Source organism: Diadema setosum, chromosome 2 (genome assembly GCF_964275005.1).
Source record: "Diadema setosum chromosome 2, eeDiaSeto1, whole genome shotgun sequence".
Taxonomy (NCBI): domain Eukaryota; kingdom Metazoa; phylum Echinodermata; class Echinoidea; order Diadematoida; family Diadematidae; genus Diadema; species Diadema setosum.
The window spans coordinates 2806901-2822034 of NC_092686.1; the positions used below are offsets into that span (position 1 = coordinate 2806901).

General features: G+C 38.5%; 1 protein-coding gene across 1 annotated transcript; it reads right to left on the bottom strand.

Moving 5' to 3' along the window:
* Nucleotides 1-357: 357 nt before the first annotated feature.
* LOC140238963 (uncharacterized) lies at nt 358-9341 on the bottom strand. The gene is made up of 7 exons (XM_072318861.1): nt 9079-9341; nt 6797-7837; nt 6211-6343; nt 4366-4530; nt 3370-3512; nt 1980-2077; nt 358-806 (listed from the first exon to the last, which is right to left on the bottom strand). The coding sequence occupies exons 1-7, from the start codon at nt 9206-9208 to the stop codon at nt 561-563; spliced, it is 1956 nt and encodes a 651-aa protein (XP_072174962.1). The 5' UTR covers nt 9209-9341; the 3' UTR covers nt 358-560.
* Nucleotides 9342-15134: the final 5793 nt, after the last annotated feature.

A 15134-nucleotide genomic window follows, 5' to 3' on the forward strand; every position in this document is an offset into this window, starting at 1 on the left:
CATTACATACAAGTAGAAAAAAATCAAAGAAATTAATGACATCTACATGATTGCTAAACAAAACTGTTGAAAATTTCTCATGCAATTGAGTACAAATTCTTGTGGGAAGAAATCAATGCTACATACACGATTGTTTAACATGAACTTTCACAAAAAAATCATTCTTTTTGTAACCATTAAAGCATGCATTTAAATTTATAGGTAACATTACCTGTGATGATTACACAGCTTTTGCTGCAAATGTTACAGAGCACCATTTACACAGGAAGCACCACTGGAGATCTCACACAGAATAGCACACACGTGATGACAGCCTTGCTTTTATAAAGTAGAAAATTCTCATACACAAGCAATCTTATTGTAGCAATTATTTTTAAGTTTCTTAAAGTAGCATAATTGTGGTCTTCGATGCACAGTAAATATGCCATGACAGTGAACATACACAAACAAATCATTAGCATTTCAGAAGCAGTATCCATCAGCACGAAATGGACAGTGTTGCAAAGTTATAATCCCTACATGGTTCTCCCCTCATAAAGGAACATCTTTTTCAAATTGAGCTAAGTCAATTTTCTCTCCTTTAGAAGCTCATAAAACTTACAATTTCTCAAGACCTTGGGCACTTTGATCTGCATGGTGGATACGTGGGATTGGTCAGCGATGAATGACCGAAGGTCACCAAAGGCATTCTGACCAACCAGCACCAGGTCAAGAGGGGAAATGCTGCCATCAGCACGAAGGTTGTCAAAGCGACTATCCAGACATCGGAGGATGGCATCTAGCTCTACTGTCATCTCAGGTAAAAGCTGGCAGAGGTCATTTGAATCGAGAGCAAGAAAATAGTTAAGTCACATCTTCTCTACTGGATTGGCTGGTAATAAGGCTACACTATTTTTATCAGAAGTACACAGTGAATTAGAGGTGTGGACTACGCGCCACCACAACAAAATCATGGTCTCTTCAACCCAGTGGATCACCTGCTTAGCCAACATGCATAATCATGTATTAGGATTATACATTGTGCAAATGAGCAATGCTGTAACATCTAATGAATCAATCAATCTTTAGCAACAATGCTATGATCCGCAAACAAGTGGCAACTTATTTTTAATCATCAGCTCCTTACTGCTGCTGTTTTCACATAGACTACAACACAAAGTATAGTGTGAACAGGTAGTGTGCACAGCCATAGCCGCAATTGCAATAATGATAACCTGCCCTGCATGCATTCCAAAATAATGCTGTGTCATGCAATAAATCAGCCTGAATAGCAAACCACTGAAAACAGGAAACAGGAGATGGTTACTGAACACTGACACTTGGTTGGTTGTTTTCTTACGAGGTCTGATGTAATAAATCATGTATACAGCAAGACATAGAATACTGGTATCAAACACAACACAGTTCAAGGGAAAGCAGCTGCAAGGAAGCCATTACCCGATATTTCAGTTCTTAAGGAAACCCAATACATCTATGTTAACCACACATATTGCATCATTAAGGATTGTCATACTGTGATGAATTGTGTACCTCTTAAAGCACAACATTAAGTATCATTGAAAGTTACATATTTCCTGTAATCAAGAAATAGATAAAACAACGATCACTATTTTTGCAACAGATACATATGACACTAGTTGCGGAAATAATTATTGGGAAACAGATATCATATCAGACTTGAGACTCCTTCATCATGTTATCATTTTATTACCAAAATTACATAACAAGAATCAATCCTCACTGTACTGAAAGAAAAGAGGATCATGTCATTGCTTTAGAGGAAGAAACTGTGTAAAAGGTGTTTTTCAATTTAATGTTTTGTAATATTTTGTTGTTTTTTATCACAATTGAAATGCATACTCTGTACCAACAAAACAAAGATCTAATAATTTTGTATAAAAGATCAAGTTACTACTTTGCTACTCAATGTTTGTTGTGTACTCGATCAATAACTTGAACATTCAACAACTATGACTCACCTGCTTCAAGTTTACATCTTCAGTCTCTACCCTATGTTGCAGCTCATCAAATTCTGCTATCACAGTGTAATAACCCTTGCTACCTCCTGTTTTCAAACCTAGGTGGAAGAGAAACAATGCAAATAATCAATACACTGCATCTACACATTTGTGATAAATTAAAGGCAAAATTAAGATTTATCTACATACAGCACTACAAAATAATTTGCTCTGGTAGAATACAAAGGAGAAATATGAAGTCAAATTTGAATTGTTGCATTTCAGATCTAAGCAGAAGGTGGGGGTGTTTAGATTAATTACTATCATTACCCTCACTGTTAAAACAAACTCAGCTCATGGTGAGCATCCATGTGCAATCAAATGGTTGCATGTTTGGGATCATGTTTAACAATGTGGAGAGATCTCATTTTCAAATCTCATTATGCCTTCACTCAAATCAATTCCCTTCTAAATTCTAGTTTGGTGACTGTAGAGCGTTTGCAACATCAGGGGGTCCACTGCACATTGCTGTTTGACTTGTACTGAACACATGATTTCCTCACGGGCATATAGCAAGAACACTATGATAAAACAGCCCAATTGCAACTGATTGACAAATTGCCCTACATCAATGTAAATGTACGTCGATGCAGGGCAATTTGTCAAACAGTTGCAATGAAAACATCTCGACGGAAGAATTTCATGAATTTGAAAACAGCCCTAATACTAGCATATTAAAATGTATTTTCTCTCATCATCCCTATAAAAACAGATAAAGCATAGCTTACACAGTGTATTTCAAAGTATAGCACCATGCATCAAATACTGCATATGCACTCCCCAAATGGGGATCTGCCTTATGGGTAACACATCAAAGTTTAACACAATATGAAATTAAAGACAATAAAGAATCTGTAAATCTGTGTCTTGACAGATAGCCATCCAGAATGTAAGACAAGGAAAACACAATTAATCATTCAAACATACCAAAGACTATATCAAATGTGTGTAGTACTTTCTAATTAATTATGACAACTCTAATGTACATTTCAAGGGCCAGCTACCTCCCCCCAACCCCATCACGTCCCTAGCCCCTCATACACATGCATCTGCACATTTTGTATGAAGAAAGTTTATTATAGATTTCTTCCAGAGTTGTCACGCTTATGCTTTGCTTTTTGTGTCAACCCCTGTCAAAACATTCCATTAAAATATGATTTACGTTGCCCATTGATAATTAGCCTGTATTGTATTTTACTGATTTGTATCACTAATGGTATCACAAACTCAAAATGCACCCCTAGTTTCATCATGTTTCGAACATTTATTTTCTTTTTAAACTTTTGTTCCTGAAAAAATTGCAGAAGCCAATAAATGAAAAATGAAAATGAAAATCATCTTTCAAACTCACTGTCATCTTCTGCACCAAGACTGCATCCCTGAGTTGTGTAATCTACCAGCAGCATCCTCCTTTGGGTAGCCAGTATGTGGAGAGCTTCCTTGATCAGAGTCTCTGGAGTTTGTTCACCTGACACATCCAGTACATCAGCTACCCTGCATAATAAACAGGCACAGTCTGATTTTGTTTAGTTGATTTTCTGACTTATTTCACAGGGTCTCCACCATTTTATGAAGTGATAACTGATTACAGCTCTTGATAAAAGCTCTGAACTATGACTTTAGGGCTAGGTTATGAACAAAATAACAAGTTGAATTAAGAATTGAGTGACATTATCCCCCCCCCCCCCATTCTTCAATAAACATGGGGTGGGGGAGGGGAGGGGAGGAGCCAAGTTGTTGTTCTTCTTTTTTTTATACTTTCTTTCTTTCTACCTGTTCTGTCGAGCCAAGGCCTGAATGATTCAGGGAAGGGTCTCTTCGGACAAATGAAATCATGTGCGTGTGTTTGCGTGTGTGTATGTGTGGGTGGGTGGGGGAGGGGGTTGCTACAAATATCCTATGACCTTTCTTCCCTTTTCCCACTGCATATGGATTGGAGTGCCATGCAACCATTTTCAACTGGAGGTGCACTTTGGCTCTTTAAAAGTTTTTTTCGTGGCCCAGTTCAACTGAATATAAACATATAAATATTTTGCCTTCTTTTTTGGGCCAACATTGTGACCCATTTGAGGGAGCTTTGCAGTTCACTAGATGAGAAATGCAGTTTTAGAGAAGCTTTCCCTTTTCTCCTGCTTTTTTTTTTCTTTTTATATGACACTCAGCACAAACGCTGATTTCCCATGTTTCACAAACTACCATGCAAAGAGCTTTCCTATGTTAATAATTTGTGTTGTTTTAAATAGAAAAGAAGACAGAAATAAAATGGGACCTCATCAAAAAATTATTTACCCCGAATTCAATGATTTACCAGTCAAGACAATAATGAATTAAGTAATACATCACCAACCTGTATTGATATTCTATGATGGGTGCTGTGTTGTAGAAGCCGGTCACCTTCACTACATCTCCCATACGGTACCGATACAGGCCATCCATCGTAGTGACTACTATTTCATACAGGGCTCCTTCACTCACCTCCTCTGCAAGAAGTGTGGTTGGCTGATCTCCCTGGCTATAAAGGCATTTAAACATAAAGATCTTTCTGTTATATTACTTTATCAGCATTTTTGTGAGGATTTAATTTTCACGAATTTCATGAATAACGATTGAATTGCAAATTAATCAACATGCAAAAATGTTGCCATGCGCTGGGGTAATAGTGCATTTTCGATAGTGTCGGTGCTGATGCATGAAAACAACATCTCACAAAAATGTCCCTGACCTCCCTATTTGCGAAAATATCTGTATATGAAAATAAAAGCTTAAAGAGCAACAGAAGGTAATTCCTCCAACATGTGACAAAAAAATTTCTCACCCCTATAGCCAAAATGGAAAAACTTATCATTTGCATATGAAGAACTGTGGTACACTGCACATTCACTGCTTTCTCCTACACTCATATATGCATTTTAAGGGACAAGTACACCTTCATCCACATGTGGATTGAGTGAGTGCAACAATTTTAGTAGAACACATCAGTGAAAGTTTGACGAAAATCCGACGATGAGTAAAAAGTTATGAATTTTTAAAGTATCTGCACAATCACTGCTGGATGAGGAGACTACTACAGTGTATGATGTCACATGCATAGAACGATATAATAAGGAAAATAAAAAGAGAATATCACAAAACTTTACTTTTTGAATTAAGTGCACATTTCTTCGACTTGTCACTGACGTATGTTAAGGGTAATATTATTCCCCTTGCCTCCTGAAAGAGAGAAGTCGAGTGTTCTTTTGTTACGTGAGAAAAGGGAAAAGTGAAAATATGTTGAATTTTCTTTATACTTTCTTTATATCATTGTACACATGTGACATCACAAGCTAAAGTAGTCTTCTCATCCAGCCGTGACTGAGCAGAAACTTTAAAAATTCATAACTTTTGAACGGATAGTCTGATTTTCCTCAAACTCTCAGTGATGTGTTCTACTAATATTGCTGCATTCACTCGACCCACATGTCTGTGACGGTGAACTTGTCCTTTAAAAATACACCATGTAGCGGTTTGCTGGTAACAACTGGTAGGAAGTTTGTTTCTACAAACAGGAAACAGCTGTCTCATGTGATCTTCACAAGAGAATATAAGGAAGGGACTATCTTGGCCAAGCACAGCTACCTCACCAGTACTTCAAGCACCGTGCACAAAATGACTCTCTGCCGTCTTAACAAAAAAAAAAAAAAAAAAAGATTCATATATAATATTCTACGAAGACTGCTAAATTCTGACAAAGTAGAAGAGAAAATGAAGGAGAGGATGATTAGACAAAAGAAAAAGAAGAAAAAAACAAGAATCATTTATTACCAACATTTTTCTTTGTGATCCAATCTGACTTGAGGCCCTGAAACATCCTGCATATAATTTTTTTTTCTTTGGAAACACATGTATTCAGTCCCAATTAGAAGGCATTACAGGTACAAAAGTGTACATTTTCTTCTTCCTTTTTTTTTTTTTTTTTTTTGGGCGGGGGGGGGGGGGGGGGGTTGGGGGGTTTGGAGTTAAAAAGCATACTGTGTCTCACATCTCCTTGATTTATATTATAATGACAAAGAAACATGATGTGTCAATATGTAGACAGAGAGAATGAGCAGGTGAAGAAGAGAGAGAGAGAAAAAAAAAGAGAAGAAGAATATGAAAAAGAAGTCCTTCACCAGTACCCAGGAGCCACACAGGAGCTTGAAAGCCATCAACTCACCTCTCCTCAATAGGTATGAACTCGTAGAAGATGTCCCCTGGGAAGGTGATGTACTCTGTTCGCTCCCCTTTACCATGAAGGACGCCCAAGAGACCCTCCGTAGAGTTATATATCATGGACACAATGGGTAGGCCTGCATATAAATGAGGAGGAGGGAATAATTACAGGATTCAGCATCATCCTACCTTAAAATCTTTCATTTCTCAGATGCTATGAAAAGTCATCATATTCACATAATTATCAAATCCTCTCTGCAGTTAGTCTGTTGAGAAAATACAACATTTTAAGTGCGAAAGTAAGCCCTCATTGTAAATCATTCAAATAAAGTGGTACACGGTAGAAACGCTACTTGCATTTCTTAAAATGTTCATATGTTGCAAATGGTGATGGGCATTGGACAAATTATAACTGAGTAACTTCCATCGATATACAAAGGGGTTTCGTGCATAATCTTGAAAATAAACTCAGCTAAATGAATTGTAGGAATGAGTGATGGTACAATGTACATCATTCTGCCAGCAGATGAGGCAACTATCACAGTGGAAGAACTCATTTCCAAGAAAAAGGAAAAAGAAAATTGTCTTGCCTTTGGTATACTTTGCTCTTAGAATGTCTGCATAGACGGTCATGGATCCCGACGTCACGCCCCACAGGCTGTTCATTCTAGGCCAGATGCGCCCCACGATGTTATCAAAGCCTTTCTGAAACTCCCTTTCTAACTCATCTGCTCTCCTGGGATCAGGAAGCAGCTCCTTCTCCAAGGTAGCCTTGACGTCATCCGCAAGACCGATGTGGTCACTGATGCGACCCCCTCGAACGTCCGTTACCAGGTGGGGCCAACTCTCTTCCAGGGTCTTGAAAGCATAGTACAGTGTGGAAGCAAATATGGCAAACAGAGCTTGGATGTCTTCGTCTCGCAGAGCAAAGAGAAGGTGCACGTAAACGGCTTGCTGCTCATTAGTGAGACGCATCCCAGCTGGTGGTGTAGAGTACTGAAGGCGATAGAGAATATCCGGCAGATTGAGCATAGTTGTGGGTCCAAGGACACATCCCCCTGATGTATGACTTGGGGTGGTGTGAGTGTACAGATAACAGGTCTTCAGCAAGGGAGAGAAATTGGGGATGAAGTATGAGCGCAGGATGCGCTGGCCGATGGGAACAAACTTGAAGATGAAGAGCATCACACGTTTTTTGGACTGTAAGACCAACTTCCGCTCACCAGTGGTCCCTGATGTCAAGCTCATTCTCAGTGGCATGCCTGGAATGACCACATTCTCTTCACCCTTGGCGATGCGATCCATGTAGGATGCAAAGTGAGGATAACTGGTTACCGGGTGATGCTCACGAAAAGCAGCAACAGACCGCAGTGAGCCGAAGTTATTGTCTTTTCCGTATGCCGTCTCTGCTCGCTGCGAGAGAAGAGTCATCAAAAACTTTTCTTGCGACGTTTTGCAATTCCTTGTCTGGTCCTCGTGCAGTCGGGAAAAGTAGATACCAACAGCAGTCATGAAGTTATCAAAGAGGTACTGGATGACAAGAATACGTGCAGGGGTAAAACGGCAAGCTGGTATGACAGACATGTGGAGTGTCAGGATTCCCAATATGACAGATATTACTGTCACAGCACCTGAAAGATTTAAAAGAAAAACAGAAAAATAAATAAACAAACATTGCAAATAGACTTAATGGCTACAGTACTGATCCACTTGAGCTTGTAAGGTGGTAGCAGCATTGATCCTTGTCTTCTTTGTGGATAATGCCATTAATGGACTTGAATACTTTTTTGTATCTTTTTTTACTTATGTAGATATCACATCTTGCTTGTTTCTATGTGTTCGTTTGCTTTCTTTTTTTTTTTTTTGTTGCTGTTGTATTATGTGATTTTTACTCGCAATATGTACTATTTGTAACAGGGCTCACTTGAAAAGCAGGCCCTTGGGCCCTGAATGTGACTACCCTGTTCTCTTTTTAAATAAAACTGAATAAATAAATAAATAAAATACTGATTAACACTGGAGCAAGTGCTAGAAAGTGTTTGAGAATTACCATTGGTACTTGTAATCATCTCTGAGTACAGGTGGGGCCTGTTGCATGAAATGTTTAACCTGAGAAAAACTCTAGTAAGAGTTGAAAACTCAGGCTAGCATGACTCTGCTATTGACTTCAAACACAGGAAAAAATTCTGTTAGAAATCAACCCTAGTCATGCAGTTTTTCAGTTGTTTCTTTGAAATCTCAAATCTTTTACTGCATGATATTCTTCAATATTGGTGGTTTTATACAACAGAAGTACAAACAAGCAACCATCTGATGCAATAGATGATCATAGGTGTAAATAGTCAAGGTGACAATGTCACAACTTTGAAGTTTCCCTTGGACCTGCACACAAATCTTTAAATGTCTTGTTTAGTAATAAATGACCCCCCTCCAAAAACAAAACAACACAAAAACTGCTTCTTGCCAATAAATTGTTGTGTGCTGTTAACAAAGTAATGATGAGGGCGTAATGGGATTAAGGTGTTGTACAGGGAAAAACACAGACTACCTGGTACCGGTATTATATTAACAGACCAAAGGGAGAGTTGTGAGGTGATCTTATTATGACTTAATCTAACCTGCATAACTTTAGGTCTTTGAAACTTCTATCATTGTTGTCTGGAAATTTTGTGTGCAACTTTAAAATTCCAAACATTGAAAACAAAACAAAACAACAACAACAACAATGTCATATCTGATTACACTTCTACCATGTTTTTCTATTACCATGGTAATCAGGCTGTTCAGGACAATTTCACCATGATGAATAGTACCAGCATTGTCCACTGGTAAGCACAAATACACCAGTAAAAAATTTAATCATTTACTGTACCTTTCATCATCAGCCACAACCATGTGCAGTCACCATAGTTCCATCCGTTGCTCCAATCTTGGTAGATCAGAGACAGAAATACCGCCCAGCACATTCCTGACACCAATCTGATCTGGTCCTGGCCATTCATGGTGACACTTGGTTTAGTTTCCCTTTTTCAGCAGATCATGAATTGATAAGACTGTTGCTATATTGGAATTGTAGACAGTGCAAAAGGTACCGGTAACAAATCTCCAACATGCTTCTCCTTGATATGGGTAGGAATTCATCTAGACTGATAAATCTGCCTCTTGAACTGGACAGTCGGTAGTACAGTTGGCCCCTCCGACTGTATTATTAACCGTACAGGTAAACAAGAGGCCACTGAACAAGAGGCAGATTTATCTGTCTAGAATTCTCTGTACGGGTACTTATGACCCGATGGAAAAATGTGACCGGCTACAACAAAAGGATCCGAAAGTCGGGAAGGACAATTTGCTGAAAATGGCATGATATTATTCCCGTATTCTTCTACTTTAATTTCATATATAGCACAACTCATAAAAGTACTCAGTTGTGGAGATATCGATGATTATATCTGCACATGTCAAGTAGTTGAGGAAATTAAAGTTTCGAGAAAAACGACTTCAAAGTTGTCCTTCCGATGCTATCATAGTCATGGGGAGGTGAGACAGTTTTCACCGCTTGACAATAGAAGGCATGCTCCTAGCGACCTCCGCCATGTTCAGTCAAGCTTAGCACCAGCGGTATACGCACGACCAATCGGTAATCAGGATGCCACGCACTGACCAATAAGATCACTCCCTCGTTGCTAGGGGCGGAGTCTAGTTGCGGCGCTAAATCCAAATCTTCGGACACATTTCTCTTACATTGAAAGTCAGAAAATCATGGCCCACAAAAACGCTAATTTCTTGCCTTTCCTTTGATCATTTAGCTTCAAAATTTCAGCAGTTGATGGACAAAACATTAGACTACAAAATTATACCAAAAACAAAAATCCGATTGTTTTGACCAATTTTGATGTTGTGACTTCAAAAAACCAAAAACAAAAATCCGATTGTTTTGACCAATTTTGATGTTGTGACTTCAAACTCCATTTTCTCGGCTCGGCCGTCAGTGACTTTAGGATGCCTTTGTTGTAGCAGGTCACAAATATTTGAAAGTAGGTCTACACATTTCTCGAGTCATACAGCATACAAGTGATTCCACTTTGAAAATTTTGCAGAAAAATTTGAGACAGAGAAGCAAGCACGAGCATGTATATAGCCTACTTTATTATTATTCTGAATCTCAGTTCCTCAAAAGGAAACATGTATTTGTAATTGTAGGGACAGGTCTACCATGGGTCTACACAGATCTGCTTGTGTTTGTTTTGTTTACCATTACTTTTCAAACAGGATAGTCACATAGGCCCTACATGAAAAATACACACCCTACCAGGAATTGCCATCAAAATAATCTCTCAACAGACGACTTCCATCTTTCTAGTTGAAGCATTTAATTCAATTGCTTAACTTGGATCGATGGAGGCCTAAAATAGTAAACAGAAACTCAAAAAGATCATCCTGGGCTGTATTTAAACCTAAAGTTTCAGATATATGTTCTGCGGAGACTCGTTTTACACGCGTCTATAGCCCGGTCTCAAATTCCTGGAAAGTGGAATCCCTCTTCAGGCCCGGAGGGGAACTGCAAAACGCAAGAAAATGATATAAAAACTCTACAGAATTTCCTGTCTACCATGTATAATGGTAGGCCTAACATTTGGTTACACAATAATTTCATAACTGTGCATAATTTAACAAATGATGGGCATATCACTACATGGGTACCTGGTATCAGTTCTATAAACTTACATTATCGGGTCAGATATCAAACATGGCTAGAATAAGATGGCTATAGCTTGATCCTCTCGACCAAAAGATTGGTCTGCATCTGGTTGTCGGGGATATGTTCTGCGGAGACGGCGTCTGGCTTCACAGATCCCCTCTTATCATCATGAGAACGATAATGTAAAAAAAAAAAAAAATTAATTTTAAAGATTCCTCTGGACATGACAGACGTCTAGATCTACGGATCTTTCTGTCTATGATGACCCTCGTGAGCCACGACCCTCCCTACTAGTTTGACCCATTAAAGTAACATTTTTGTAATTAGGCCCTACAGTGACAGCGTGTGTAAAAAAAAACAAACAAAAAACTAATCCAACTTTTTGATTACCTGGGGTACCGCATAGTATAGTAACAGTTAGTTAGAGTGCGATTTCGGTTGCAAGGAAAGCTTTAATAGGGGAACTCTTCCTCTTTCCATTGGTAGTCGTCAATAATACGGTACCTAATCTAGTAAACTAGACCGATACTGAATTGTGTTCATCTAAATCATGGAGGCCTATCATCGTGATCATGACAGATCGAGCAACAACAACAATATTGTTGATGATGCGCGATCAGTCATCTACATGATCATTGATGAATTATTTACACTTTGTGCTGATCGTGTTGTAGCACGGCGTCTGGTCGGCCTAAAAGCGTTTAAGGAACACTGAAGTGGACGAGATCTGCATAATTAACTAAAAGTGGTCAATAAACAGGACTAGCCAGTCTGCCCAACTTTCTTTTAGGTTTGTAGACTAGAAGTTGCATAGCTCTAGACTTAGTATTTGATTTATATTCGACAGTTCTACTGACGTGTTTACTTACCTTTGCTGGGTATGGTCCACAATTGCACAACCTTTTACTTTAAGTTAGTATAGCTACCAGTCCACCTGGTCATCACTCCCACAGCACGACATAGCCTAGGTCAACAACTCTTGGCAATCCTGGATTTTATGGTTCAATTATCCGGCTCTTGGTCAGTAGTTCTGCCGTAAGTCGTAACACTAACAGATTCCCAACACCAGAGTGCCAACAATGCCTACAGTTCACGTCAGGAAGCGCGAGACGTACGAATACGAATGCAGTGCACAAGTACATGTACAGTACTTATACGTAACGTGTAATACACCAACGAGTTTTGTAATCTCTTCGGAGCACACACGTGGTTGAGTGCCTTTTGTGGGCGGGGCTTCCAAGAAGTCGGCTGGTCGCCGCATGCATAATGTGTCCGTTAGTCCGTAGGTTGTCAATGCTGTTCAATAGGAACGCGGGTAGGAGCGTAAGCGACTTTAATCATGCTTTGCAGTGATAGGCTCAGATAATGTGCATGTGTGTGTATGTGTGTATGTGTGTAATATCACACAGCTTCACAACAGAAACAGGGCATACGGATAAATATTCAAAAAGAACAACAACCAAAAAAAAAAAAAAAAAAAAAAAAAAATGGCGAGCATCCAAGAAGGAATTGAAGTGAGATATTTATCCATCATACTAGTAGATCATCGTTATGATAGACTTTCACGTAAAGGTTAACCACAGTGCGAAACCCAATGACTAAATTTTAAGCAGTGAGGTCTCCCACCTTCTTATTTTGACCAAAATAATAATATACTCTCTAAAAGAAAATCGAGTGAAAATATTCACTCTTAAAGGAGTGAATATAAAAAAGAGTGAATTTTGAGTGAAAATGTTCATTTTCACTCAACATTCACTCCAATTTCACTCTTAATTCACTCCTTGAAGAGTGAATATTTTCAGTCGATTTTTTTTTTTTTTTTAGAAAGTAGGCCTTTACTGGGATCAGTGCTATAAACAGATTATCTTTGTCAAATGTTTGTGACGGAAACGATCTTCTAAGTTATGATATTTAGTTCATTTCATTTCGCTTCATATTCATTTTCATTTTAGCAAAGAATGTAAGTTCACTAAGCATCAAGCACAAAAAAACCCAATGTACATGTTGTATATAATATCCCAAAAAAAAAAAGAACATGAACAAACAAATAATATGTGATGTCTAGATGCATGATATTTACAAAGTGATAGACCCTATTGAAAATGTCGAAAATGAAGAAGCTTAAAAGTTGCAGAACTTGTAATGATATGCGTTACCCTCCAAACCATTATTAATAGGCACATAAGAATTTCATCATGTGCGGGCAGAGAAGCGTTACGTGCCAAATGTGATAACAAACACGAAATTGACGACAAAACTAAAAAAACTTAATCCCTTGACAAGGTTGCCTTCGTTTTCTTTTATATCAACTTTTATTAACAGAAAAGAAAACGTTTATATTGCGCTTTTATTGATTATAAAAAAAAACATTAAATGTTTTAATTGATAGGAAGTTTTGTGGTTTTAATAGTCGACAGTGGAGGTGTCAGATAGCAATATCCTAAATGTTGTTCAAAATATTTCTATTAAAGTGCGAAATCTTGTATTTCAGCCAATGTACGATGTCTGACCTTGTCGCTTGTTATGTAGGAGTTAGACAAGGTGAAAATATCTTACCTTACTGTTTGTCATTTACCTTAATGATTTTGAATAACATATTGCATGCGGCTATCCCAATTTGAAATTGTTAACTAGTATTTTACAGGGTAAAACGTTATGTTTTAGAGCTCTATGTTTCGTATGTCGAACCAAAACAGAAACATTTGATACGCGTGCACTGGAAAACTAATTTGTAAAATCTAAGGTAGAATGTCCTTTCGGATAAAGGGAAACATTAGATTTTAGGGAATTTCACCTGATTTCACGGAAAGAAACGACGATAAAATAAATTATTAACGATATACACGTAGTCAAATTGGACATAATGTGATATTGCTGGATGGACACACCCTGATATAGAGTATACACGATGACTAACATTGAAAACACCACCATCACATTTTCAACATTTTTTAAAAAGTTTTACCAGTGTTGTAAAACATTTGTACTGTTTTCCAATCATTTTCTGACATCTGAATTCAGAAAAAGTTATTAGTTAAGTCAAACTTCCCATTTTTCACAGTTTTATCTTTCAATACAGGGCCTATAATAGCCCCAGATCTTACATTAATCTCTGTTTTGATCAGATACGATGACATTGTCTTACCAAGACTTTTTCACATTAACAAATGAATGTGTGAACTCCGAGATGTTTGTTTGTTTGTTTTTTAAGACAACTGCTCAGCTTTCAAAGTCATATCTTGCACATTTCTGGCATTGCTGCTGTATAGATACGGGGATGCCCTTTGCACGTGAGGAATGTGATACCGTTTATTAATCCCTCAAACACACGAACTCGCAAAACAATCTACGTATAGCATGCATACATACATAATATACGGGTGCACGTCACGAGACCGACAACCACGAGTCATACAGCCCACGAGTTATATACAGCTCACAAGTCATACAGCCCGCTAGTCATACAGCTCACGAGTCATATACAGCCCACAAGTCATACAGCTCACGAGTCATACAGCCCACAAGTCATACAGCTCACAAGTCATACAGCCCACGAGTCATACAGCTCACAAGTCCACAGCCCACTAGTTATACAGCCCACGAGTTCGACACTGAGTAAATAAAGCCCATGAGTTCGACATCAAGTAAAATAAGCCCACGAGTTATACAGCCCATGAGTTCGACACTATATACGCACAAAATGCTCACGAGACCGACACTAAGCAAAGAAAGCCCACGAGACCGACGCTATATGCTTAAAAGGCTCACGAGACCGGCACTAGGCAAAAGAGGCCCACGAGACCGACACTAGGCAAAAGAGGCTCACAAGACCGACACTAGGCAAAGAAGGCACACGAGACCGACAGGATGAACATGCGCCACCTATAGACAAATCAATTGTATAGGGTGTCTAAATAATGGCATAAAGAAGGTATAAGAGATGGAAAAGGAGAGTTGCTAAGGTATTACCTCGTCAATTGCCCTCTCTCACCCCCTGAACGGTTCAAGATCTTTGTGTTTGCGTATGTGAGTGCTTGTGAAAAAATAAACAAAATTCATTAAAAGTGCATGAGATGTTTCAACATTGCTTTCGAAAATGCCAAAACACCCTCGTTTCCCTATCTGAAAAGCCCATGCCGGTATACACCTTCTTAGAAAAAAAGATAATAAAGATGATGTGGACTTTCAGATCAACCAACTAGAAAAATACCCAGGCATGAAATGAAGTT